This window comes from Erythrolamprus reginae, chromosome 3 (genome assembly GCF_031021105.1).
Source record: "Erythrolamprus reginae isolate rEryReg1 chromosome 3, rEryReg1.hap1, whole genome shotgun sequence".
Lineage (NCBI taxonomy): Eukaryota > Metazoa > Chordata > Lepidosauria > Squamata > Dipsadidae > Erythrolamprus > Erythrolamprus reginae.
In genome coordinates this window covers 241,536,729-241,558,881 of record NC_091952.1, presented here as the reverse complement: position 1 = coordinate 241,558,881, position 22,153 = coordinate 241,536,729, and the positions used below count along the sequence as shown (strand labels likewise).

At 43.8% G+C, this 22,153-nt stretch overlaps 1 protein-coding gene across 1 annotated transcript in view; it reads right to left on the bottom strand.

The window, feature by feature from the left end:
• TBC1D31 (TBC1 domain family member 31) overlaps positions 1–22,153 on the bottom strand; it is a 45,153-nt gene that overhangs the window by 11,057 nt on the left and 11,943 nt on the right. The window contains exons 8-17 of the mRNA XM_070748252.1: positions 21,799–21,972; positions 17,816–17,895; positions 15,694–15,840; positions 13,746–13,879; positions 12,243–12,376; positions 8,493–8,672; positions 7,032–7,264; positions 5,815–5,967; positions 3,212–3,347; positions 760–852 (exon numbers count right to left, since the gene is read on the bottom strand). Of these exons, the coding sequence (XP_070604353.1) occupies positions 760–852; positions 3,212–3,347; positions 5,815–5,967; positions 7,032–7,264; positions 8,493–8,672; positions 12,243–12,376; positions 13,746–13,879; positions 15,694–15,840; positions 17,816–17,895; positions 21,799–21,972 (1,464 nt within the window). The remainder of the gene's footprint in view (positions 1–759; positions 853–3,211; positions 3,348–5,814; positions 5,968–7,031; positions 7,265–8,492; positions 8,673–12,242; positions 12,377–13,745; positions 13,880–15,693; positions 15,841–17,815; positions 17,896–21,798; positions 21,973–22,153) is intronic.

Sequence of the window (22,153 nt, the reverse complement as noted above, 5' to 3'; positions counted from 1 at the left end):
ATGCATTTGCATATGCCTATATATTAATTATCCAGGCACAGGTATACATCTCAATAATTACAAATGTGCAAGGTGTCTTAAGTCTTAACAGATTTTTTGTGTTTTTTCATGATGTTGTTCTTGCAAAAGAAAAACATTGTTACTATATTTTGTTTGTTTCTAACACACACTATTTTCCCTTGAACAACAACTCTGTGAGATGACTTGGGCTGAAAGAGAATTCACCCAGCTGACTTTAAAAGAAATAGAATAGAAATAGAATATAATTCTTTATTGGCCAAGTGTGATTGGACACACAAGGAATGTTCTCAGTGTTTATAAAAGAAAAGATACATTTGTCAAAAATCATGAGATACAACACTTAGTGATTGTCATAGGGGTCAAATAAGCAATCAGGAAACAGTCAATAGTAATAAAAATCTTAAGGATACAAACGTTACAGTCATAAGTGGAAGGAGATGGGTAATAGGAACAATGAGAAAAAATTAGTGGTAATAGTAGTGCAGACAGTGTTGAGAGAATTATTTGTTTAGCAGAGTGATGGTGTTTGGGAAAAAATAGTTTGACAGTGTTGAGGGAATTATTTGTTTAGCAGAGTGATGGCGTTTGGGAAAAAACTGTTCTTGTGTCTAGTTGTCTTGGTGTGCAGTGCTCTGTAGTGACGTATGTATAAGCTAGAAGAATTTGTCTGGCACTCATAGAGCAGGCCTAGATGCCTGGTTATTTGGCCTCCGGAATACTTAGGTTCTGGTCACTTACCTGTTCAAAAAGTCGCCGCTGAGCTTCAAGCTCCATCTGCCGCACCTCGACATCTCGAATGGTAGCTGCCGTTTCTTCTTCTCGCATGGACGCCTACAACAAAACATAGGTGGTCACACCAAAGCAGTAAAATCGTTTACCCTTTTCTACTTTTTTATACCTTTTCTAATTTTTCTGGTAGAAAAAAAAATTGCAGGAGTTGCATTTCTTGCCTCTTGTGAAAAGTATTTTTGCCACCCATTTTCATCATTTCTAAACCAGGAATAGAGGTGGAAGTTTGTTATTCACAGTCTTGTGACTCACAATGCAGGTGGGCAGCTTTGTGTGTGTATATTAACCCGTACATTGTGGCTGTAGCATTATTATTTATATCCTTTTTATTACCTTTTTGACTTCCCTCTTGTATCAGTATTATTATTATTCTCTGTTGCTTTGCAAGTATGCTGAGTGCTTTGTATCGGAAACAAATTTCGTGTGTGTCTAATGGCGCTTGGCCTAATAAAGTATTCAATTCAATTGTTTTCTATTTCCTTGCCTGGTATTATACCTTTCCATAAGAGTGGTAGGCTCTCTCCTATCAAGGTTGAGAGAGAAAGTTTCTGGGCCCATCACACCATATACTGTATTTTTTGGAGTATAAGACACAACGCCTGATTGGTTGGATTGTACTACTGTAACGCTCTCTACATGGGGCTACCTTTGAAAAGTGTTCGGAAACTTCAGATCATGCAGAATGCAGCTGCGAGAGCAATCATGGGCTTCCCTAGGTATGCCCATGTTACACCAACACTCCGCAGTCTGCATTGGTTGCCGATCAGTTTCCGGTCACAATTCAAAGTGTTGGTTATGACCTATAAAGCCCTTCATGGCACCGGACCAGATTATCTCAGGGACCGCCTTCTGCTGCACGAATCCCAGCGACCAGTTAGGTCCCAGAGTGGGTCTTCTCCGGGTCCCGTCAACTAAACAATGTTGCTTGGCGGGACCCAGGGGAAGAGCCTTCTCTGTGGCGGCCCTGGCCCTCTGGAACCAACTCCCCCCAGAGATTAGAACTGCCCCCACCTTCCTTGCCTTTCGTAAGCTGCTTAAAACCACCTCTGCCGCCAGGCATGGGGGAATTGAGATACTCTTTCCCCCTAGGCCTTTACAATTTTATGCATGGTATGTCTGTATGTACGTTTGGTTTTTATAATAATGGGTATTTAACTGTTTTTAGTATTGGATTATTATTATATGCTGAGTCTGTGGAGAGGGGCGGCATACAAATCCAATAAATAAATAAATAAATAAATTGTAAAAGTATGTTCCAAGGCGCCAGGATAGAAGCTTTAGTTCCTAGCGCTGTGGGAAATTTGTCTTTTCCCATAGTCTTCGGTGACCCATATGACATGGTTGTTCGTCCCCCAAAGGGGTCCTGACCCCCAGGCTGAGAACCACTGACCTAAGGAAAAAAAATCCTTTGGTTTACATTCTTGAATTCTGTTGTATTCCAACACCTTGCCAGCATGGCCAATGATTGGAATTGTGATCTAATAAGCCTGGAAGAGTCCAGGAACAGGGAAATCAGAGCAAAGTCCTTCACGTAAGTAAAAAAAAAAGCTGGACACACATACAGCCTGGGAAAAACCCCTCTCAGCAGTAGCGATGGCGAAAGAGATCTCGGAGTCTTGGTGGATAATCAACTAAACATGAGCCAACAATGTGCAGCAGCAGCCAAAAAAGCCAATACAATCCTAAGCTGCATCAACAGGGGAATACACTCCAAGACCAGGGAAGTCTTAATACCACTCTACTATGCCCTGGTCAGACCACACCTGGAGTACTGTGTTCAGTTCTGGTCACCGCACTTCAAAAAAGACATTGAAACTCTGGAGAAGGTGCAAAAAAGAGCAACCAAAATGATCAGGGGTCTAGAAACCAAGACTTACGAAGAGAGACTGCAGGAACTGGCCATGGATAGCCTAGAGAAAAGGAGGGCCAGAGCGGACATGATAGCAGTCTACAGGTATACGAGGGGTTGCCACAGAGAGGAGGGGATCACTTTATTCTCCAGGGCACCGGAGGGCCGGACGAGGAACAACGGCTGGAAGCTGACCAAGGAGAGATTCAACCTGGAAATAAGGAAGAACTTCCTGACGGTCAGAACGATCAACCAGTGGAACAACCTACCAGCGGACGTTGTGAACTCCAATACTCTGGACATTTTAAAGAGGAAATTGGACTGCCATTTGGCTAGGATGCTATAGGGTTCCTGCTTAGGCAGGAGGTTGGACTTGATGACCTGCAGAGTCCCTTCCAACTCTAACAATAAATAAATAAACAAACAAACAAACAAACAAACAAACAAACAAATTGTTCCCTTGGGAGGAACTGAGGAAGCCGATCCAACAAAAATTGCCAGAAGTACAGATGGCCTTGTTCTCTTGCTTACAGGTGAAGTGGGACAGGTTACCTTTCTTGCAATTTCATCATCGAGTCTTTTAAGCTCCATTTCCCGCTGGTTTTGCTGGTGTTTTAGAAAGCGTCTCCGGGCGGTTTCCACCAACTGCAGCTCCTTCACCTTCAATTCTCTCTTGACGGCAGCTAACCTTCAGGGCCAAAAAAAAGAAAGAAAAGAGGGCTTGAGAAGGGCAAGGAACTCATGGATGGATGAAAGGTCAGGTGAAAGTCTGGGCAGCTCATCCTCAGCGAGTAACCCAAAGATTATTGTGATCCTGCATTCTGTTAATGGTCAGTCAGATTTCTGAGAATGCTAAATAGAAGAAGGAAGACAATACTGTAGATCAGTGTTTCCCAACCTTGGCAACTTGGAGCTATCTGGACTTCAACTCCCAGAATTCCTCAGCCAGCATTCGCTGGCTGGGGAATTCTGGGAGTTGAAGTCCAAAAATCGTCAAGGCATAATACCTTCATGGCACCGGACCAGATTATCTTCGGGACCGCCTTCTGCTGCACGAATCCCAGCGACCAGTTAGGTCCCACAGAGTGGGCCTTCTCCGGGTCCCGTCAACTAAACAATGTCGTTTGGCGGGACCCAGGGGAAGAGCTTTCTCTGTGGCGGCCCCGGCCCTCTGGAACCAACTCCCCCCCAGAGATTAGAATTGCCTCCACCCTTCTCGCCTTTCGTAAGCTTCTCAAAACCCACCTCTGCCGTCAGGCATGGGGGAACTGAGATACTCTGAGGCCTTTACAATTTATGCATGGTATGTTTGGATGTATGTTTGGTTTTATAATAAGGGTTTTTTTTAGTTGTTTTAATATTGGGTTGTTACATGCTGTTTTTAATCACTGTTGTTAGCCACCCCGAGTCTACGGAGAGGGGCGGCATACAAATCCAATCAACCAACCAACCAACCAACCAACAAACAAACAAATAAGTTAGTTGCCAAGGTTGGGAAACACTGCTGTAGATCTCTCTCTCTCTATTTACACTTTTGTAAACTGCACTCCCATTAGACTTCCAGGTGCAACTCAAGGTGTGGGTTATACAAGGCCTTTCATGAGCTGGGACCAGGATATTTAAGGGACTGCCTGCCTCCAGTTGTCTCAAAACACAGGAGTTCCAGAAGGAGCAGTGATGGGATTCAATTTTTTTTTAATACCAGTTCTGTGGGTGTGACTTGGTGAGCATGGTGTGATTTAGTGAGGTAACAGGGGAAGGATACTGCAAAATCCCCATTTCCTCCCGATCAGCTGGTACTGGAGAGGCAGAGAATAGATGGAGGCGGGGCCAGTCAGAGGAGGCATTTACTGATTCTCCGACTTACTCAAACTTTCTGCTAATGGTTCTCCTCCAGAACTGGTCAGAACCTGCTGAATGCCACCTCTGAGCAGGAGGAGGGTCAATGTGTGAGAGAGTTGAGGGCTGTTTGGAAACTGAAACAGTATTTGCTGTGTGAGCAACAAGGAGACAGCAAGGCGCCTGGGCGTGGCTTAGTTCTGCAGCTCTGTGCTGAGCTCTGAAACTAGTATAGTCTGAAAGTGAAACTCCACTCCTCTGCTTGTGTTTTGCTTGTACAGTGGTCCCTCTACCTACAAACGCCTCTACTTACAAACTTTTCTAGATAAGAACCAGGTGTTCAAGATTTTTTTGCCTCTTTTCCAGAACCATTTTCCACTTACAAACCCGAGCCTCCGAAACTATAACCGGAAAAGGCAGGGAGACGCCTCTGTGGGGCCTTTCTAGGAATCTCCTGGGAGGAAACAGGGCCAGAAAAGGCGGGGAGAAGCCTCCGTGGGGCCTCTCTAGGAATCTCCTGGGAGGAAACAGGGCCGGAAAAGGCGGGGAGAAGCCTCCGTGGGGCCTCTCTAGGAATCTCCTGGGAGGAAACAGGGCCTGTGGTTTCCCCAATTACACACATTATTTGCTTTTACATTGATTCCTATGGGAAAAATTGATTCTTCTTAGAAACTTTTCTATTTACGAACCTGGTCACGGAATGGATTAAGTTCGCAAGTAGAGGTACCACAGTATTGTATTTTGCTTGCATTGTGCTTTGCTGGCATTGTGTTTTGCTGGTATACCACGCTGGAAAATCTGCTGTTGGTATTGTATATTTACTTTATATGTTATATTATATATAAACAGAAGTTACTGAATCCTGCGGAATCAGTTTCTTGTGTGTGCTTTCTGGATTGCGATTGCTGCTGCAAACTCTTGTAGCAAATTAGCAAACAGCCAGATCAACTCCAGCATATTATTGCAGTCCAATTCAGCACAAGCAGCTGATTGGCGGGTGGATCGGCCTCCCGGAATATCCCCCAATCAGACGCTCCAAGCTTTACGGATTACCACATGCCTCGTGGTTTGAGGTACATTCGATGTATAATACGCACCCAAAATTTCACCCTCTTTTTTGGGGTGGGGGTGGGGTGAAGGAGTGCGTAGTAGCTGTCAGAATTTATAACCACCCCCAGGGTGATCCATTATAACTTCAAATGGTCGGTGAACGACCGGTTGTAAGTCTAAGACTATCTGAAAAAGTTCCCCCCCGCCCCCAGCATTTATTTTCGGGATAACTACCGCTAGGAGCAAAGATGTTACCCTGAACCTACCGCCGCCTCTGTTCCACTAGTTTTTCCTCTTCGCTGAGGAGAATCTTCCTTCTTTGCTCCTCGGCTTCTTGAAGCAGCTCCTGCTTCCGATACCACGTTTCATCTTCTACTCTGTGCTCGATTGCTTTGGCTTCAATTTCATGCAGCAGCTGCCTGCGAGGAAAGCATTTAATCGGTGATGTTCTCGCTTCTTCAAGGAAACATGTGGTTCTCTCCCGACTGGGCAGGAAAAGGAGGTTAATCTTGCTTTCAGCTACTGATTAACTCATGCTTCATCTGCTCAGTGGGATACATAATGTGATGACCCAGCACATAGCACAGAGATAACACAAACAGCTGGCAGTTCAAAGAAATAGGCACCTTCTTTCATTTGTGTTGGACACAGAAACACAGAAGATTGACGGCAGAAAAAGACCTCATGGTCCATCTAGTCTGCCCTTATACTATTTCCTGTATTTTATCTTAGGATGGATATATGTTTATGAGATAAGAAGTCTCCAGTTTTACAGATGTACTTTTACAGCTTCCCAGCATCTCTGCAGTCAGGGCACTTTTGCTCCAAGGATTGAAGCATGAAAATAACAGTTGGCAAACATAACCTGGCTAAAACCTCAAACATCATCCGACTCCATTTCAAAACGTTGAAACTCCACCCTGAATTTCCCATTGGCCACCCTTAAAAACCTATAGGGAGTGGTGAAACAATTCCCTAGAGTTACAAACTACAGACTACTTCCTTTTCCAATACAAGTATTCTTGTCTTTTTCTTAGTCTTCTAAAGCAGACATTTAGCAAAAGCTCCTGATCTTCCTTCTCCTCTAAGTCACTCTACTGTCATTGGCATATCTGCCACCTCTGGTGGTCCTTCAGGTTCATCCAGGTCTATTTCTCCCTCACTCTCACTCTCTGCATCAGCTGGCAACACCACTGGCCCAGATCGCCAAGATGGGCCTGGCTCATCCTCCTCAGAATCCATCATTACCAGAGTTGGATGAGGAGCACACACAACACCCTCTGGTCTGGTTGAGTGACAATTACTCTGTGTAAATCAGACCAAAATGTGGAGAAAAAGACAAAGGTATGAAGTGTAATCCCCTACTGGCATCGAGTACCTGAGCCCATGGGTTTGAGTGAGCCTTTAACTAGGTTATGATTATCTTCTTCCACGTTAAGCTTATATTCATATTCATCTTTCCACCGGTTCCAAGAATACCTACCTCTCCCTTAGGTAATCAATTTCCTCCTGCCTGATCCGCTCTCGCTCCTGGGACTGATAATCCACAATGAACTTGGGATATTTATTAAAGATGGGGTACTGCCCTTTGGTCAGTGGGGCAAAGTCCTCCAGCATGCGAATAGGGTGGATGTTGTCCGGCGTGCACTCCATGAGATGGTAGGCCTCTCGGATGACCACGCTGACGTCCAGGTGGTTCCGATGATGGAAGAAATACTGCAGACCAACCGAGGCACAAAGAAAATCACACTCAAGCTGCTACTGGTATGTTTTTACGGGTATGTATTCATCTATTTCCCACCTTTATTATTTTGTGTCCAATAATATTATCCAATACGCCTTCCTCCACCTATTTTCCCCACAACAAAAATGTTAATTGAGTTGGGGAGAGGGGGGTGGAGGGAGGGGGGAGGTAGAGACAGAGAAAGATAGAGAGCATAAAAGAAAAAACACACATTTCCATCTCACATCAGGCCATGTGGCAATTAAAAAAACAAAACAAAACAAACAACAATAACAACAAAATTTAATACCGTTCACATACAATTTAATATACTAAATGGACATTATTTTCATAGACTGTCTGAATTCAATTATTTTGATATTGACCCATAATCACGAACCTTTTCCTTTTTACCATATATACCCACCATACATCATAAACCAATAAGTTGTCAAGCCAACAACGCCTGCTATCTTGCAGGTCTCTCCCCTCTCTTACTCCCCCCCCCAAACAAATCCCACTTTATTTTTTCACATATCTTCTAACACCTACCTTACTCTATAATACAATAAAATTATCTAACCTACTTCTGAACTCATATAGGTAATGGATATGAATTTGTATAATCTAAACTTTGATTAGAAACATTACCTTATTATGTACAGTTTCATATTTTATACTAATATGTAATAAGTTATTCATTTTATTCATGCTATTTGGATATGTGTACTATGCCCCTTTCCCCCTTTGTATCTTTTTCCTTTCTTCTCTCCTTCTTTTTAATAAATTAATAAACTAATTTTAAAAGAAAAAAGAAAAAATGAAAGAAAGGGAAAGAAAGAAAGGAAGAAAGAAAGAAAGGAAGGAAGAAAGAAAGGGAAAGAAAAAAGGAAGAAAGAAAGGAAGGAAGGAAGAAAGAAAGGAAGAAAGGAAGAAAGAAAGAAAGAAAGAAAGAAAGAAAGAAAGAAAGAAAGAAAAGAAAAACAGAAAAAACAGAAGCAGCCTAAAGTCACTCAATTCACAGGCTGTTGTGCACATTCAACTTTGTACAGATCACAATATTCAATGAGAATATTTCATTCATTCAGAAATAGGATGTGTTCTTTGAGTGTTCCCTTTATTTTTTTGAGCAGTATATTTGCCACCTTGAGTTATTTGTAAAAATAATAAAGGTGGGATACAAATAAGCAAGTAAATGCATACACAGAGCGAGGGGCTTACCTCAAAGTCCTCCTTCCGACTGCAATGAAGCAATGGAGCCCTGGAGCAGATCAGGTAGGCAGCCACCACCATCAGCAAGTAGGAGGGGTGGTTGGAGAAGATATTATCAAACATTTTCAGCCATTCTTCCCTTGTCAGGACTTCGGAGAACATGGTTTCCAGAAGGGGCCAGGCATAGCTCTGCGGTTACAATTAGGGAGATCAGTTACAGTTGCTGGTTCACTTGCACACCAAAACAGGAGATCACCTCAAGCGCAAAATGTCCAGGGGGGAAAAAAGGTTTATGACATTTTGGAAAATTCAGGTCCCATTGGTCCCAGAACCATATACTTTATCTAGGAACAACTTGGTTTGGCATGACAGGAATTGTAATCTGGGTGATTTAGAGAGACACCAGTTTTAAGGATTCCTCTACCAGATTTCTCTACAGAGGATTCATTGAGTCTGTCATCTGCACCTCTATAACTGTCTGGTTTGGTTCTGCAACCCAACAAGACCGAAACAGACTTCAGAGGGGAATCAGAACTGGAGAAAAAACAATTGCTGCCAACTTGCCTTCCATTGAGGACCTGTATACTGCACAAGTCAAAAAGAGGGCGGGGAAAATATTTACTAACCATCACATCCTGGACACAAACTGTTTCAACTCCTACCCCCAAAACGTCACTACAGGGCACTGCACACCAAGACAAGACAAGAATATTTTCCCCCAGATGCCATCACTCTGTTAAACAAATAATTCCCTCAACACCGTCAAACTATTTACTAAGTCTGCACTACTATTACTACTAGTTTTTCCTCATCATTCCTATCACACATCTCCTTCCACTTATGACTGTAGGACTGTAACTTGTTGCTTGTATCCTTAAGATTTTTATTACTATTGACTGTTTCCTGATTATTTGACCTCTCTGGCAATCATTGTGTTGTATCTCATGATTTTTGACAATTGTATCTTTTCTTTTATGTACACTGAGAGCATATGCACCAAGACAAATTCCTTGTGTGTCCAATCACACCTGGCCAATAAAGAATTATATTCTATTCTTTTAAAAAAGGCAGTTTTGTTATGTACAGAATTACAACCTAGCAGATTAGTTGAAGCACTGCTGGTATAGTGGTTAGACTAGATGGACCATGAAGTCTTTTTCTGCCGTCAGTCTTCTATGTTTCTATGTTTCTATACCATAAACCTCAAATATACATCATCTAAATTATACAAAAAATATAAGGTACCACTTTGAATGCTCGTATCCCAAGTTCACGAAGTACAAGCTGAAAATGTGGGGGTCAAAATCTCTTGGGGTGGAGTGGTGAATGCAAGATCAATGCTTAATTGAATGTGTGGGAGGCCCACCTTGAATTTACGTTCTCACATTAAAGAGAATGGTGTTAAATTGTTGAGTTTTTAGAAACATAAAAACATAGAAGACTGACGGCAGAAAAAGACCTCTTGGTCCATCTAGTCTGCCCTTATACTATTTTCTGTATTTTATCTTAGGATGGATATATGTTTATCCCAGGCATGTTTAAATTCAGTTACTGTGGATTTACCAACCACGTCTGCTGGAAGTTTGTTCCAAGGATCTACTACTCTTTCAGTAAAATAATATTTTCTCCTGTTGCTTTTGATCTTTCCCCCAACTAACTTTAGATTGTGCCCCCTTGTTCTTGTGTTCACTTTCCTATTAAAAACACTTCCCTCCTGAACCTTATTTAACCCTTTAACATAAGTACATGTTTTGATCATGTCCCCCCTTTCCCTTCCGTCCTCCAGACCAGTGTTTCCCAACCCGTGTGCCGCGGCACACGGTGTGCCGCGAGACATGGTCAGGTGTGCCGCGAGGCGGAGGCCAGCAAAGGTTGTTTTGAAAGTTGGCCCCCTCGTGCGCATGGCTTCTCCTCGCTAATAGCGGCGGGCAATAGCCGGGGGAGGGGCGGCTTCTGCAAGTGGGAGCTCCAGGGCTGAGGCTTCCACTTGTGGCTGTCCCCGCCCGATCCGTCCTTCTCTCCGGCTTTCTTGGGGCGCGGCTCCTCCCACAGCTGTGGCTGCAGCGGCGCTGGCGATCCGTCCGCTAGCCGCTCCGAGCGCTGTGGGAACATCCACCCCTCTCACAGTCCCGCTCGGTCTTCTCGGCCACCTACATGCTGCGGGAAGCCCGGGAAAACCAAGCAGAGCGCCCAGGCCAGGCAGAAGAATGCCACCGCCTTGCTATCCCGCTTCTCTCTGGCCATGCGGTTGCAGAAGCAAGCTCTCCCCCCTCACACGCACACTTTCGGCTGGGCAGGGGGCGAAGCCGACCCCCCGGCTGCCGGCGAAGGAGGTTCGCTCGAGCCTCAGAAAGGAGGCGGATTCAGGCAAAGAGCCTGGCGCAACGGGCGCAGCGTTGGAAAGCAAGCGGGCGGTGGGGGCGCTTCGCTTCTGCCTTCCTGAGGCTTTTTTTGGGGGCTCCGCGTCCGGCGAGTTTCTGCCTTGCCTTGCCTACTTAATGCGGCGGGAGAGATGCTAATTCCCATCCCAAACAGTCCGTCTTTTCCCTCAGGAGTGGGTGGGCGTTTTGTCCCTGGCACCACGTCAGCAGCATCAGGAGGACAACAGATGACTAATCCCGCCAGAGAACAAGAGAGAGAAAGCATGAGAGAGAAAGAAAATAAGAGAGAGAACGAGAGAGAGCAAAAGAGAGAGAGAGAGGTGCTTCTTGAAGCATATGGTAAAAAGCACCCAAATAATAAGAAACCCCCCCCAGCCCACACCTGTTTTTGAAAAGAATAAAAGAGGAAAAAAACCCAGCCCTCAACTGGTTTTGGAAATGGTTCGAGTGTGTATACACACACACGCATAAAGGGGGGAGAGAGACAGGGATGGAAAAAGAGGAGAAGTGAGAGGGAGAAGGAATGAGGGAAAAAGGGAGGAAGAGAGAGAAATGAGAAACATGAGAGAGAAAAGGGGGAAAGACAGGAGAAGTACCCAGAAACGAGGCAGTGGTATAAATTTGAGGAGGGATGATTGATGATTGACTGTATTTATAAGAGGATGTTACATGGGATTGTATATATGAGGGGGTTATGTATGTATGTATGTATGTATGTATGTATGTATGTATGTATGTATGTATGTATGTATTTATTTATTTATTTATTAGATTTGTGTCATTTTGGTTGGTGGTGTGCCCCAGGATTTTGTAAAGGTAAAAAATGTGCCACGGCTCAAAAAAGGTTGAAAATCACTGCTCCAGACTATACAGATTGAGTTCATTAAGTCTTTCCTGATATGTTTTATGCTTAAGACCTTCCACCCTTTTTGTAGCCCGTCTTTGGACCCGTTCAATTTGATCAATATCTTTTTGTAGGTGAGGTCTCCAGCACTGAACACAGTATTCCAAATGTGGTCTCACCAGCGCTCTATACAGCGGGATCACAATCTCCCTCTTCCTGCTTGTTATATCTCTAGCTATGCAGCCAAGCATCCTACTTGCTTTTCCTACGGTGGCAATTTTCCAATGTCGGCAATTTCATGAAGTGTGGGACTACAACTCCCAGAATTCTGGGAGTTGATGTTCAGACCTCTTAAAAGTTCCCCAGGTTGAGAAACAGTGCTCGATACAACAACAGGCTGTCTTCCCATGTCTTTCTTAAGCCATGGTGTGGTTTGATTCCACACCCTTTGCCAGACAACATTGTTGCTTGCAAACCATGGTTTATGGCTCGTCTCAATGTAGGAAGCACTTTCTGTTTTTCTTTTTTTTTTACCTGGGTGGTTATATTGTACTTCATCAAATGGTGAAGAAGCTCTTTGTCATGATGTGCCAGGATGTTTTCCACCATACTGAGGACGTTGACAGGAGGGTTTGGGAAAAATTCAAACCAGTGCTGACACCAATTGACTGAAAAAGAAAACAAACATAAAGAGCGGTTAATGGTTAATGGCTATGTGTCAAGCCGGTGCAGAAACTGCTGATAAATCATAGAAACATAGAAGTCTGATGGCAGAAAAAGACCTCATGGCACATCTAGTCTGCCCTTATACTATTTTCTGTATTTTATCTTAGGATGGATATATGTTTATCCCAGGCATGTTTAAATTCAGTTACTGTGGATTTACCAAGCACATCTGCTGGAAGTTTGTTCCAAGGATCTACTACTCTTTCAGTGAAATAATATTTTCTCACGTTGCTTTTGATCTTTCCCCCAACTAACTTCAGATTGTGTCCCCTTGTTCTTGTGTTCACTTTCCTATTAAAAACACTTCCCTCCTGGACCTTATTTAACCCTTTAACATATTTAAATGTTTCGATCATGTCCCCCCTTTTCCTTCTATCCTCCAGACTATACAGATTGAGTTCATGAAGTCTTTCCTGATACGTTTTATGCTTAAGACCTTCCACCATTCTTGTAGCCTGTAGAAACATAGAAGACTGACGGCAGAAAAAGACTTAATGGTCCATCTAGTCTGCCCTTATACTATTTATTGTATTTTATCTTAGGATGGATATATGTTTATAATGTTATCATGTATTCAATGTCCATCTTTCACTTAACCCGTGGTGAACACTCGCAGCTCTCCACTCAGAATTGAACACCAGTATTTTTAAACTCTGCCAGATATCAAAACAGGCCACTAGGCCCGTTTGATGGCCTTTCCTACCAAAAACTTCACCAGAAGAGCCCTTCACTCTTCCACTTGAAACAGAATACCTTACGAAAGCAGACTATCAATCCTTGGTCTTGAAATCTTAGAACTACGACGCCTAAAACACGATCTAAGTATCGCCCACAAGATCATATGCTGCAACGTTCTACCTGTCAATGACTACTTCAGTTTCAATCGCAACATCACAAGAGCACACAACAGATTCAAACGTAATATTAACCGCTCCAAACTTGACTGTAAAAAATATGACTTCAGCAATCGAGTTGTTGAAGCATGGAACTCATTACCTGACTCAGTAGTGTCAACCCCTAAGCCCCAACATTTTTCCCTTAGACTATCCACGATTGACCTCTCCAGGTTCCTTAGAGGTTAGTAAGGGGCGTGCATAAGTGCACCAGTGTGCCTTCCGTCCCCTGTCCAATTGTCTCTCCTTATCTCATTTATCTTTTCTTCCTTTCGAATTTGTTCACCTATACTTTTATATCTTTTCTTCTATTCTTTTCTTTTGTTATATTACAACATATCTATTCTCTTCAATGTGTATTATGTATTGGACAAAATAAATAAATAAAATAAATAAATAAATAAAAACCCTTCCTTACTTATTACGGTAGCCACCACCTCGAAGCAGATGAGCTGATTGTTCTGGAAGAGTTTGACGAAGGGGAAAACCAGCAGAGGAATGTAAGGCATCTCGCCGAAGATGGTGGACCAGTGAGCCAGGCCAGAGAGAGTCCTGGAGATAAAGAGAAGGAGCTGGGTAGAAAAAGTAGGAAAGAATCTTGCACAATAATAAATAACAAAAAATAGCCCCCCCCCCTAACAGTGGTGAAATCCAATTTTTTTAACTACCGGTTCTGTGGGCGTGGCTTGGTGGGCGTGGTGTGGCTTGGTGGGCGTGGCAAGAAGAGGATACTGCAAAATCCCCATTCCCTCCCCACTCCTGGGGGAAGGACATTGCAAAATCTCCATTCTGGGGCCAGCCAGAGGTAGCATTTGCCAGTTCTCCAGACTGCTCAAAATTTCCACTACAGTGGTCCCTTGACTTTTGCGGGGGATACGTACCAAGACCGCCTGCGAAAGTCAAATGTCCATGAAGTAGAGACGCTCCCTTCCTTCCTCCCCCTCCCTCCTCCATTCCTGGTTTTACTTACCCCCACAACCCGCAGGGGCAATGGGGTGGCAAGCTGGGGGCTTTGCTGCGCTCGCTGCGGCGGGCGGCAGTAAGGCTCGGCTTCAAGTGGAGCGTAACAACGCTCCGAGAATTAAAGGGGAGGGATCAGGAGGCTGGGACGGAAGCTTTTATTTAAAGAAGCAGGACAGCTGGGATGGAGGGAGGAGGAGGAGAGTTAAAATGCACAATACTGTACATCAGGCGGCCCCGGAAAACCCTTGGTCTGCAAAAAAACCACTGAGTATTTTTTTAATAATATTTTTTGAAAAACCGTGGTACAGACATTTCACGAATGTCGGACCCGCGAAAGTCAAGGGAACACTGTATTGGTTCTCTGAACTACTCAAAATTTCCGCTACCACTTCTCCAGAACCTGTCAGAATCCGCTGCCTTCTAAAAAGGGATTTTTCAAACTTGGACTTGTTGGGGGCAATAGGCTGACTCTGCAATCCACTTAGAGAGGACTGTAAAAGCACTGTGAAGCGGTATATAAGTCTAAGTGTTATTACTTTTGTTACTTGGGTGTCCTCCTCAATCCACAGCTCACATTAGAGAACCATCTTTCAGCTGTGGCGAGGGGGACGTTTGCCCGGGTTCGTCTGGTGCACCAGTTGCGGCCCTATCTGGATCGGGACTCACTGCTCACAGTCACTCATGCCCTCATCACCTCGAGGTTCGACTACTGTAACGCTCTCTACATGGGGCTACCTTTGAAAAGTGTTTGGAAACTTCAGATCGTGCAGAATGCAGCTGCGAGAGCAATCATGGGCTTCCCAAGGTATGTCCATGTCACACCAACACTCCGCAGTCTGCAATGGTTGCTGAATAATTTCCGGTCACAATTCAAAGTATTGGTTATGACCTATAAAGCCCTTCATGGCATCGGACCAGAATATCTCCGGGACCGCCTTCTGCCGCATGAATCCCAGCGACCGGTTAGGTCCCACAGAGTTGGCCTTCTCCGGGTCCCGTCGACTAAACAATGTTGTCTGGCGGGTCCCAGGGGAAGAGCCTTCTCTGTGGCGGCCCCGACACTCTGGAACCAGCTCCCTCCGGAGATTAGAACTGCCCCCACCCCCAACCGTCCTTGCCTTTTGTAAACTCCTTAAAATCCACCTCTGCCGTCAGGCATGGGGGAATTGAGGCACACACACACCCCGGGCCTATACAATTTATGTATGGTATGTTTGTGTGTATGTCTGTTTTAATAATGGGGTTTTTAAAAGTTTTTAAATAATTTATTAGATTTGTCATTAATTGTTTCATTGTATGCTGTGAGCCGCCCTGCGGAGAGGGGCGGCATACAAATCTAATAAATAAATAAATAAAATCTGTAGCAAATCCACCCCACATCTCTCGCATAATGTGACTCTTACCTTTGTAAGACTCTCAGGAGCTTCCTGCTTTTAATGGGGTATTCTTTCTGAAGGTGTGCGAAGGCTGAATGGGTCCCTTTATCCAACAGGCTGTTAAAGGCCAAGTGATTTTCTGGGAGGCGAAGCAAGGAACGCCAAATAAACATCCTGCAATCGTAAAGCAAAATGGGCAGGGCAGTGTTTTGGTCAAGCTGAAGCGACTCCAAAAACCTCTCTTTTCAAGGTTTTGATTTCAAACTCGTAAATTTTTCTTCTTTACTGGGAAGATTGTCAGAGTTGCAATGCTGTTATGCTAAGACGGGTTCCAATCTCACAGGCTGAGTTTGCAAGCTATAAATTCTCTCTAATTAGCAGAGGAGTAGCTCCTTGCCATCAGCTTATCCCTTAGTCCCCTCTACTAAACAATGTCATTTGGTGGGTCCCAGGGAAAGAACCTTCTCTGTGGCGGCCCCGACTCTCTGGAACCAGCTCCCCCTGGAGATTAGAACTGCCCCCAAACTCCTTGCCTTCTGTAAACTGCTTAAAACCCACCTTTGCCGCCAGGCATAGGGGAATTGAGATATCTCCCCCGGGCCTATACAATTTATGTATGGTATGTTTGTTTGTATGTATGTTTCATTAATAATGGGTTTTTTAAAATGTTTTTTAAATTATTAGATTTGTTATGAATTGTTCTATTGCTGTTGTGAGCCACCCCGAGTCTACGGAGAGGGGCGGCATACAAATCTAATAAATAAATGAATGAATGAATGAATGAATGAATAAATAAAATAAAATAAATAAATCTAAATTTGCAAAAGTTTATCTCAAGGTATCGAAAGCTTACTTCTCGGAAGCGAGGAAAGCCGCCCATTTTCCAACATGCAGTTTGAACGAAAGCAGAGTCTCTTCCAATACATTTCAGGAAGTGACAAATGATTTATTTACACCGTTCTAAACTGCAGATTCAAAACTTTTCCCCAAACATCTCCTTTCTTTTGGCGAATCTCCTAAATCTTAGATCCACGCAGGGACTGTCAGCTACACCCCACCAACCCCATTCTCTGAAGAAGCACTGCTTCCATGCGAACGTCTACTGATAATTCATTTTCACTTACGCCCTCATCTCCACTGCTCTCTGACAACTCTTTTAAATCAGGGTATATTAAAGCTTCTGTCTCTTTGTCCTCCTCCGAATCTGACACTTCCTGAGGCTGATAGGGAATATTCACAGCAGGCAGGTCAACTTTGGCTACATGTGACCTATAAAGCCCTTCATGGCATCAGACCAGAATATCTCCAGGACCACCTTCTGCCACACGAATCCCAGTGACCGGTTAGGTCCCACAGAGTTGTTTGGCAGGACCGAGGGAAAGAGCCTTCTCTGTGGTGGCCCCGATCCTCTGGAACCAGCTCCCTCTGGAGATTAGAACTGTCCCCACCCTCCTTGCCTTTCATAAACTCCTTAAAACCCACCTCTGCCGTCAGGCATGGGGGAATTGAGACATCTCCCCCAGGCCTATACAGTTCATGCATGGTATGTTTGTGTGTATGTTTGTTTTTAATAAGGGGTTTTTAGTGTTTTTAAATTATTAAATTTGTTGGACATTGTTTTATTGTTGTTGTGAGCCGCCCTGAGTCTCCGGAGAGGGGCGGCATACAAATCTAATAAATAATAATAATAATAAAGTGTTCCCTCGATTTCCACGGGTTCAAAGTTCGCGAAATGTCTATACCACGGTTTTTCAAAAATATTAATTAAAAAATACTTCGCGATATTTCCCCCTATACCACGGTTTTTCCCGCCCGATGACATCATATGTCATTGCCAAACTTTCGTCTGCCTTTAAAAAACATTTTTTAAAATAAACTTTAATAAATAAACATGGTGAGTAATAATCTAAATGGTTGCTAAGGGAATGGGAAATTGTAATTTAGGGGTTTAAAGTGTTAAGGGAAGGCTTGGGATACTGTTCATAGCCAAAAATAGTGTATTTACTTCTGCATCTCTACTTCGCGGAAATTGGACTTTTACGGGCGGTCTCGGAACGCATCCCCCGCGAAAATCGAGGGAACACTGTAATAATGTTTAAAATGTAAACAAACCCCTCAAAATGGGCTCTGCGTGCAGGATTCCACAGACCTGTATTTTGTGGGATACTCTCCAAACCCTTTCAGCAAAGCTTGGAGACGCTTCTTATTCAGCCCCTCTGGCAACTCATTCTGCAACAGAAGTGAGAGGGTTATTTCTTCCTGATGTGGACTGCAGTTCTCCCTGAGAATCTTCCCTCCACTTTGAATGGGGCAATTCAAGGAAAATTATCTCTCAGCTTTTCCTTTATGTCAAATTGGCATTTTCTATGGCTAATACTGATGACGTTACCTGGTTTGGTAATAAAAGGTCCGCAAGAAAATCACCGAGCTCAGAGAGCACCAAGGATCCCAATCCTGAGCTATAAACATTCTCTTCTTTCAGCACTACATATTGGCGTGAAAGCCTTCAGCAATCACACAAACAGGAGACATTTGCATGTAGGCATATTTCCACCAGTGTGCACTGATGACGTTCCCTAGTTTGGTAATGAAACGTCTGTATGTAAACGCTGGTGGAAGTATGCCTGCATACAAATTTCTCCTTTGTGTGCTCATACAAATATAATATAATATAATATAATATAATATAATATAATATAATATAATATAATATAATATAATACATATTATACATATACAGTGATCCCTCGATTATTCCGAAGGTTCCGTTCCAAGACCCCTCGCGATAATCGATTTTTCGCGATGTAGGGTTGCGGAAGTAAAAACACCATCTGCGCATGCGCGCCCTTTTTCCATGGCCACGCATGCGCAGATGGTGGAGTTTGCGTGGGCGGCGGGGAAACCCGGATCTTCGTCTGCTCACTGCTGCTGCGGCCGCCCAGCAGCTGATCTGCTCAGCGGCAGCAGCGAGGAGCCGAATCGGGCTTTCCCCTTTGCGTGGGCGGCGGGGAAACCCGGATCTTTGTCTGCTCGCTGCTGCTGCGGCCGCCCAGCAGCTGATCTGCTCGGCGGCAGCAGCGAGGAGCCGAATCGGGCTTTCCCCTTTGCGTGGGCGGCGGGGAAACCCCGATCTTCGTCTGCTCACTGCTGCTGTGGCCGCCCAGCAGCTGATCTGCTCGGCGGCAGCAGCGAGGAGCCGAATCGGGCTTTCCCCTTTGCGTGGGCGGCGGGGAAACCCCGATCTTCGTCTGCTCGCTGCTGCTGTGGCCGCCCAGCAGCTGATCTGCTCGGCGGCAGCAGCGAGGAGCCGAATCGGGCTTTCCCCTTTGCGTGGGCGGCGGGGAAACCCCGATCTTCGTCTGCTCGCTGCTGCTGCAGCAGCAGCGAGCAGACGAAGATCGGGGTTTCCCCGCCGCCCACGCAAAGGGGAAACCCCGGCTCCTCGCTGATGCCCCCGCCCGCCCGCCCGCCCGCCCGCCGCCCGCCAGCAAGAGGAGGAGAGATAGAGAAAGAGAGAGAAGGAAAGAAAGAGATGAAACAGGGAGGAAGAGAGTGTGAGAGAGGAAGAAGCAAGATAGAGAGAGAGAGAAAGAAAGATGAGAAAGGAAGGAAGAGAGTGACGTCATCGGGTGGGAAAAATCGCGATATAGCGTTTCGCGAAGATCGAGATCGCGAAAATCGAGGGATTACTGTACTATACTATACTATAATATAATATAAAATAAATTAAAAAATATTAAAATAAAATCCAAATTTCTCCTTTGTGTACTCATATAAATATAATATAATATAATATAAAATAATATAATATATATACTATACTATACTATAAAATAAATAAAAAATATTAAAATAAAATCCAAATTTCTCCTTTGTGTACTCATATAAATATAATATAATATAATGCATATAATATACTATACTATACTATAGTATACTATAAAATAAATAAAAAAATATTAAAATAAAATACAAATTTCTCCTTTGTGTACTCTTATAAATATAATATAATATAATATAATATAGTATAATACATATAATATAATATAACATATTATACTATACTATAATATAAAATAAATAAATAAATATTAAAATAAAATACAAATTTCTCCTTTGTGTACTCATATAAATATAATATAATATAATATGAATAAAAAATATTAAAATAAAATAAAAGGAGAAACCTTCCTTTCTTGGGCCATTCAGCTTTTTTTCTGTTCCTTTCTTCTGTATTCTCTTTCCCCCACTTCAAAAACCTGTGATCCTTGGCTTAAAGACAGCTGTTCAACCTCTCCCATAAGGGATCACAGAGTTTGTGACCTAGCTTATATCCCCTATTCAGACACTCAGGATTATAGTCCTGGAGATTTTCAGAGGCTGAACAGCCATCTGCTGGAATGGGGGTGTTCAGAATTTGGGTTCCAGAGAAAGAGAGACAGAGAGAGAGAAAGAAATATTGTTCTCAACCCCACTTTCGGTTCACTTGAATGAGGTCAGGGGTATCCATAGCAAATTTGCCAAGGTACAGTGGAAAGCCTACCGTCCCTGTCCTAATGTTTCCCTCTTATTCGTATCAATCTCATGTATATAAACAGTGTTATATCGATGTATACTACCAATACGTACTTGACAAATAAAATAAAATAAAATAAAATATTTTTGGTGTATAAGACGCACCTTTTACCTCAAAAAGGTGCTTTCAAAATTAGGTGCGTCTTATACACCGAATCTTGCTGAGGCCACCTGAAAATCGGTGAAATCTCTCTCACGCGAGTGTCCTCGCACAAGATTTCGCTTCCTGTGCATACGCAGAAGCCAAATCTCGCACGGGTGTGCACGCCCTTCCACCGGTCTCCCGGAGCTGCACATGTAACCACACGGTACCGGCGGCAATGAGTCACCCTTGCCTGGGTGTAACCCTTCCATTCACACCTATGTGTGAATGGATGGATCCAAAGACGGGCTACAAATCTCAGGGGCCGATTAGGTCCCACAGTGCTGGCCTTCTCCGGGTCCCGTCAACTAAACAATGTCGTCCGGCGGGCCCCAGAGGAAGAGCCTTCTCTGTGGTGGCCCCGGCCCTCTGAAATCAACTCCCCCCCAGAGATCAGAACTGCCCCCACCCTCCTTGTCTTTCGCAAACTACTTAAGACCCACCTATATCGCCAGGCACGGGGAAATTGAGACATCTCCCCCAGGCTTTTTATAGTTTTATGTATGGAATGCGTGTGTTGCATGGTTTTTTAAATGAGGGTTTTTTAGATGCTTTTTAATATTAGATATGTTTACATTGTCACACTGTTTTATTATTGTTGTGAGCCGCCCTGAGTCTTCGGAGAGGGGCGGCATACAAATCTAATAAATTATTATTATTATGTACAAGTCCCCAAGTAGAATCTCTCTCTTTAATTTAATTTCCTGTTGGCTGTATTAGGGAGGTGCGTGGGGAGAAGAGCAGAAAACATTTATGTAAAACAGGCTCTTAAGTTCTGGAGACCTCACCTACAAAAAGATATGGATAAAATTGAACGGGTCCAAAGACGGGCTACAAAAATGGTGGAAGGTCTTAAGCATAAAACTAATCAGGAAAGACTTCATGGACTCAATCTGTAGAGTCTGGAGGACAGAAGGGATGGGGGGACATGATCGAAACATTTAAATCTGTTCAAGGGTTAAATAAGGTTCAAGAGGGAAGTGTTTATAGTAGGAAAGTGAACACAGGAACAAGGGGGCACAATCTGAGGTTAATAATAATAATAATAATTATAATTATTATTATTATTATTGTTATTATTATTATTTATTAGATTTGTATGCCGCCCCTCTCCGAAGACTCGGAGTTAGTTGGGGGAAAGATCAGAAGCAACGTGAGAAAATATTGTTTTACTGAAAGAGCAGTAGATGCTTGGAACAAACTTCCAGCAGACTTGGTTGGTGAGTCCACAGTAACTGAATTTAAACATGTCTGGGATAAACATAGATCCATCCTAAGATAAAATACAGGAAATAGTATAAGGGCAGACTAGATGGACCATGAGGTCTTTTTCTACCGTCAATCTTCTATGTTTCTAAGTGGGAACGATCAGTTCAGCCACCGAGTTTGGGGTTCAGTCCTGAGGCAGCTCTTACCTCCTTGTCCTCATACGACACGTCGAACGGAGGCTTCAACACCTTGGATTGGATGTTGCCTTTTTTGGCTTTCCATGGCCTCTCTGTGGTTCTGGATGTGACCCTCATGGTAAGCTTGCTGGCCTCAAACCTGCTCTTGGAGTCTTCGATCACTTTAAACAGTGGTGGGGGAGGCTGAAAAGGCCAAGATTTCAGATTATCTGTTAAAAATCCTCCCTTGTTGGGACACCCCCCCCCCCCCCCCGTTTGCACACAAATCAAAAAAGGACCACCATCACTGGTGTAGAGTCTTCTGCTAGGGTGTAAGGCAGTGATGGCGAACCTATGGCATGGGTGCCACATAGAGCCATATCTG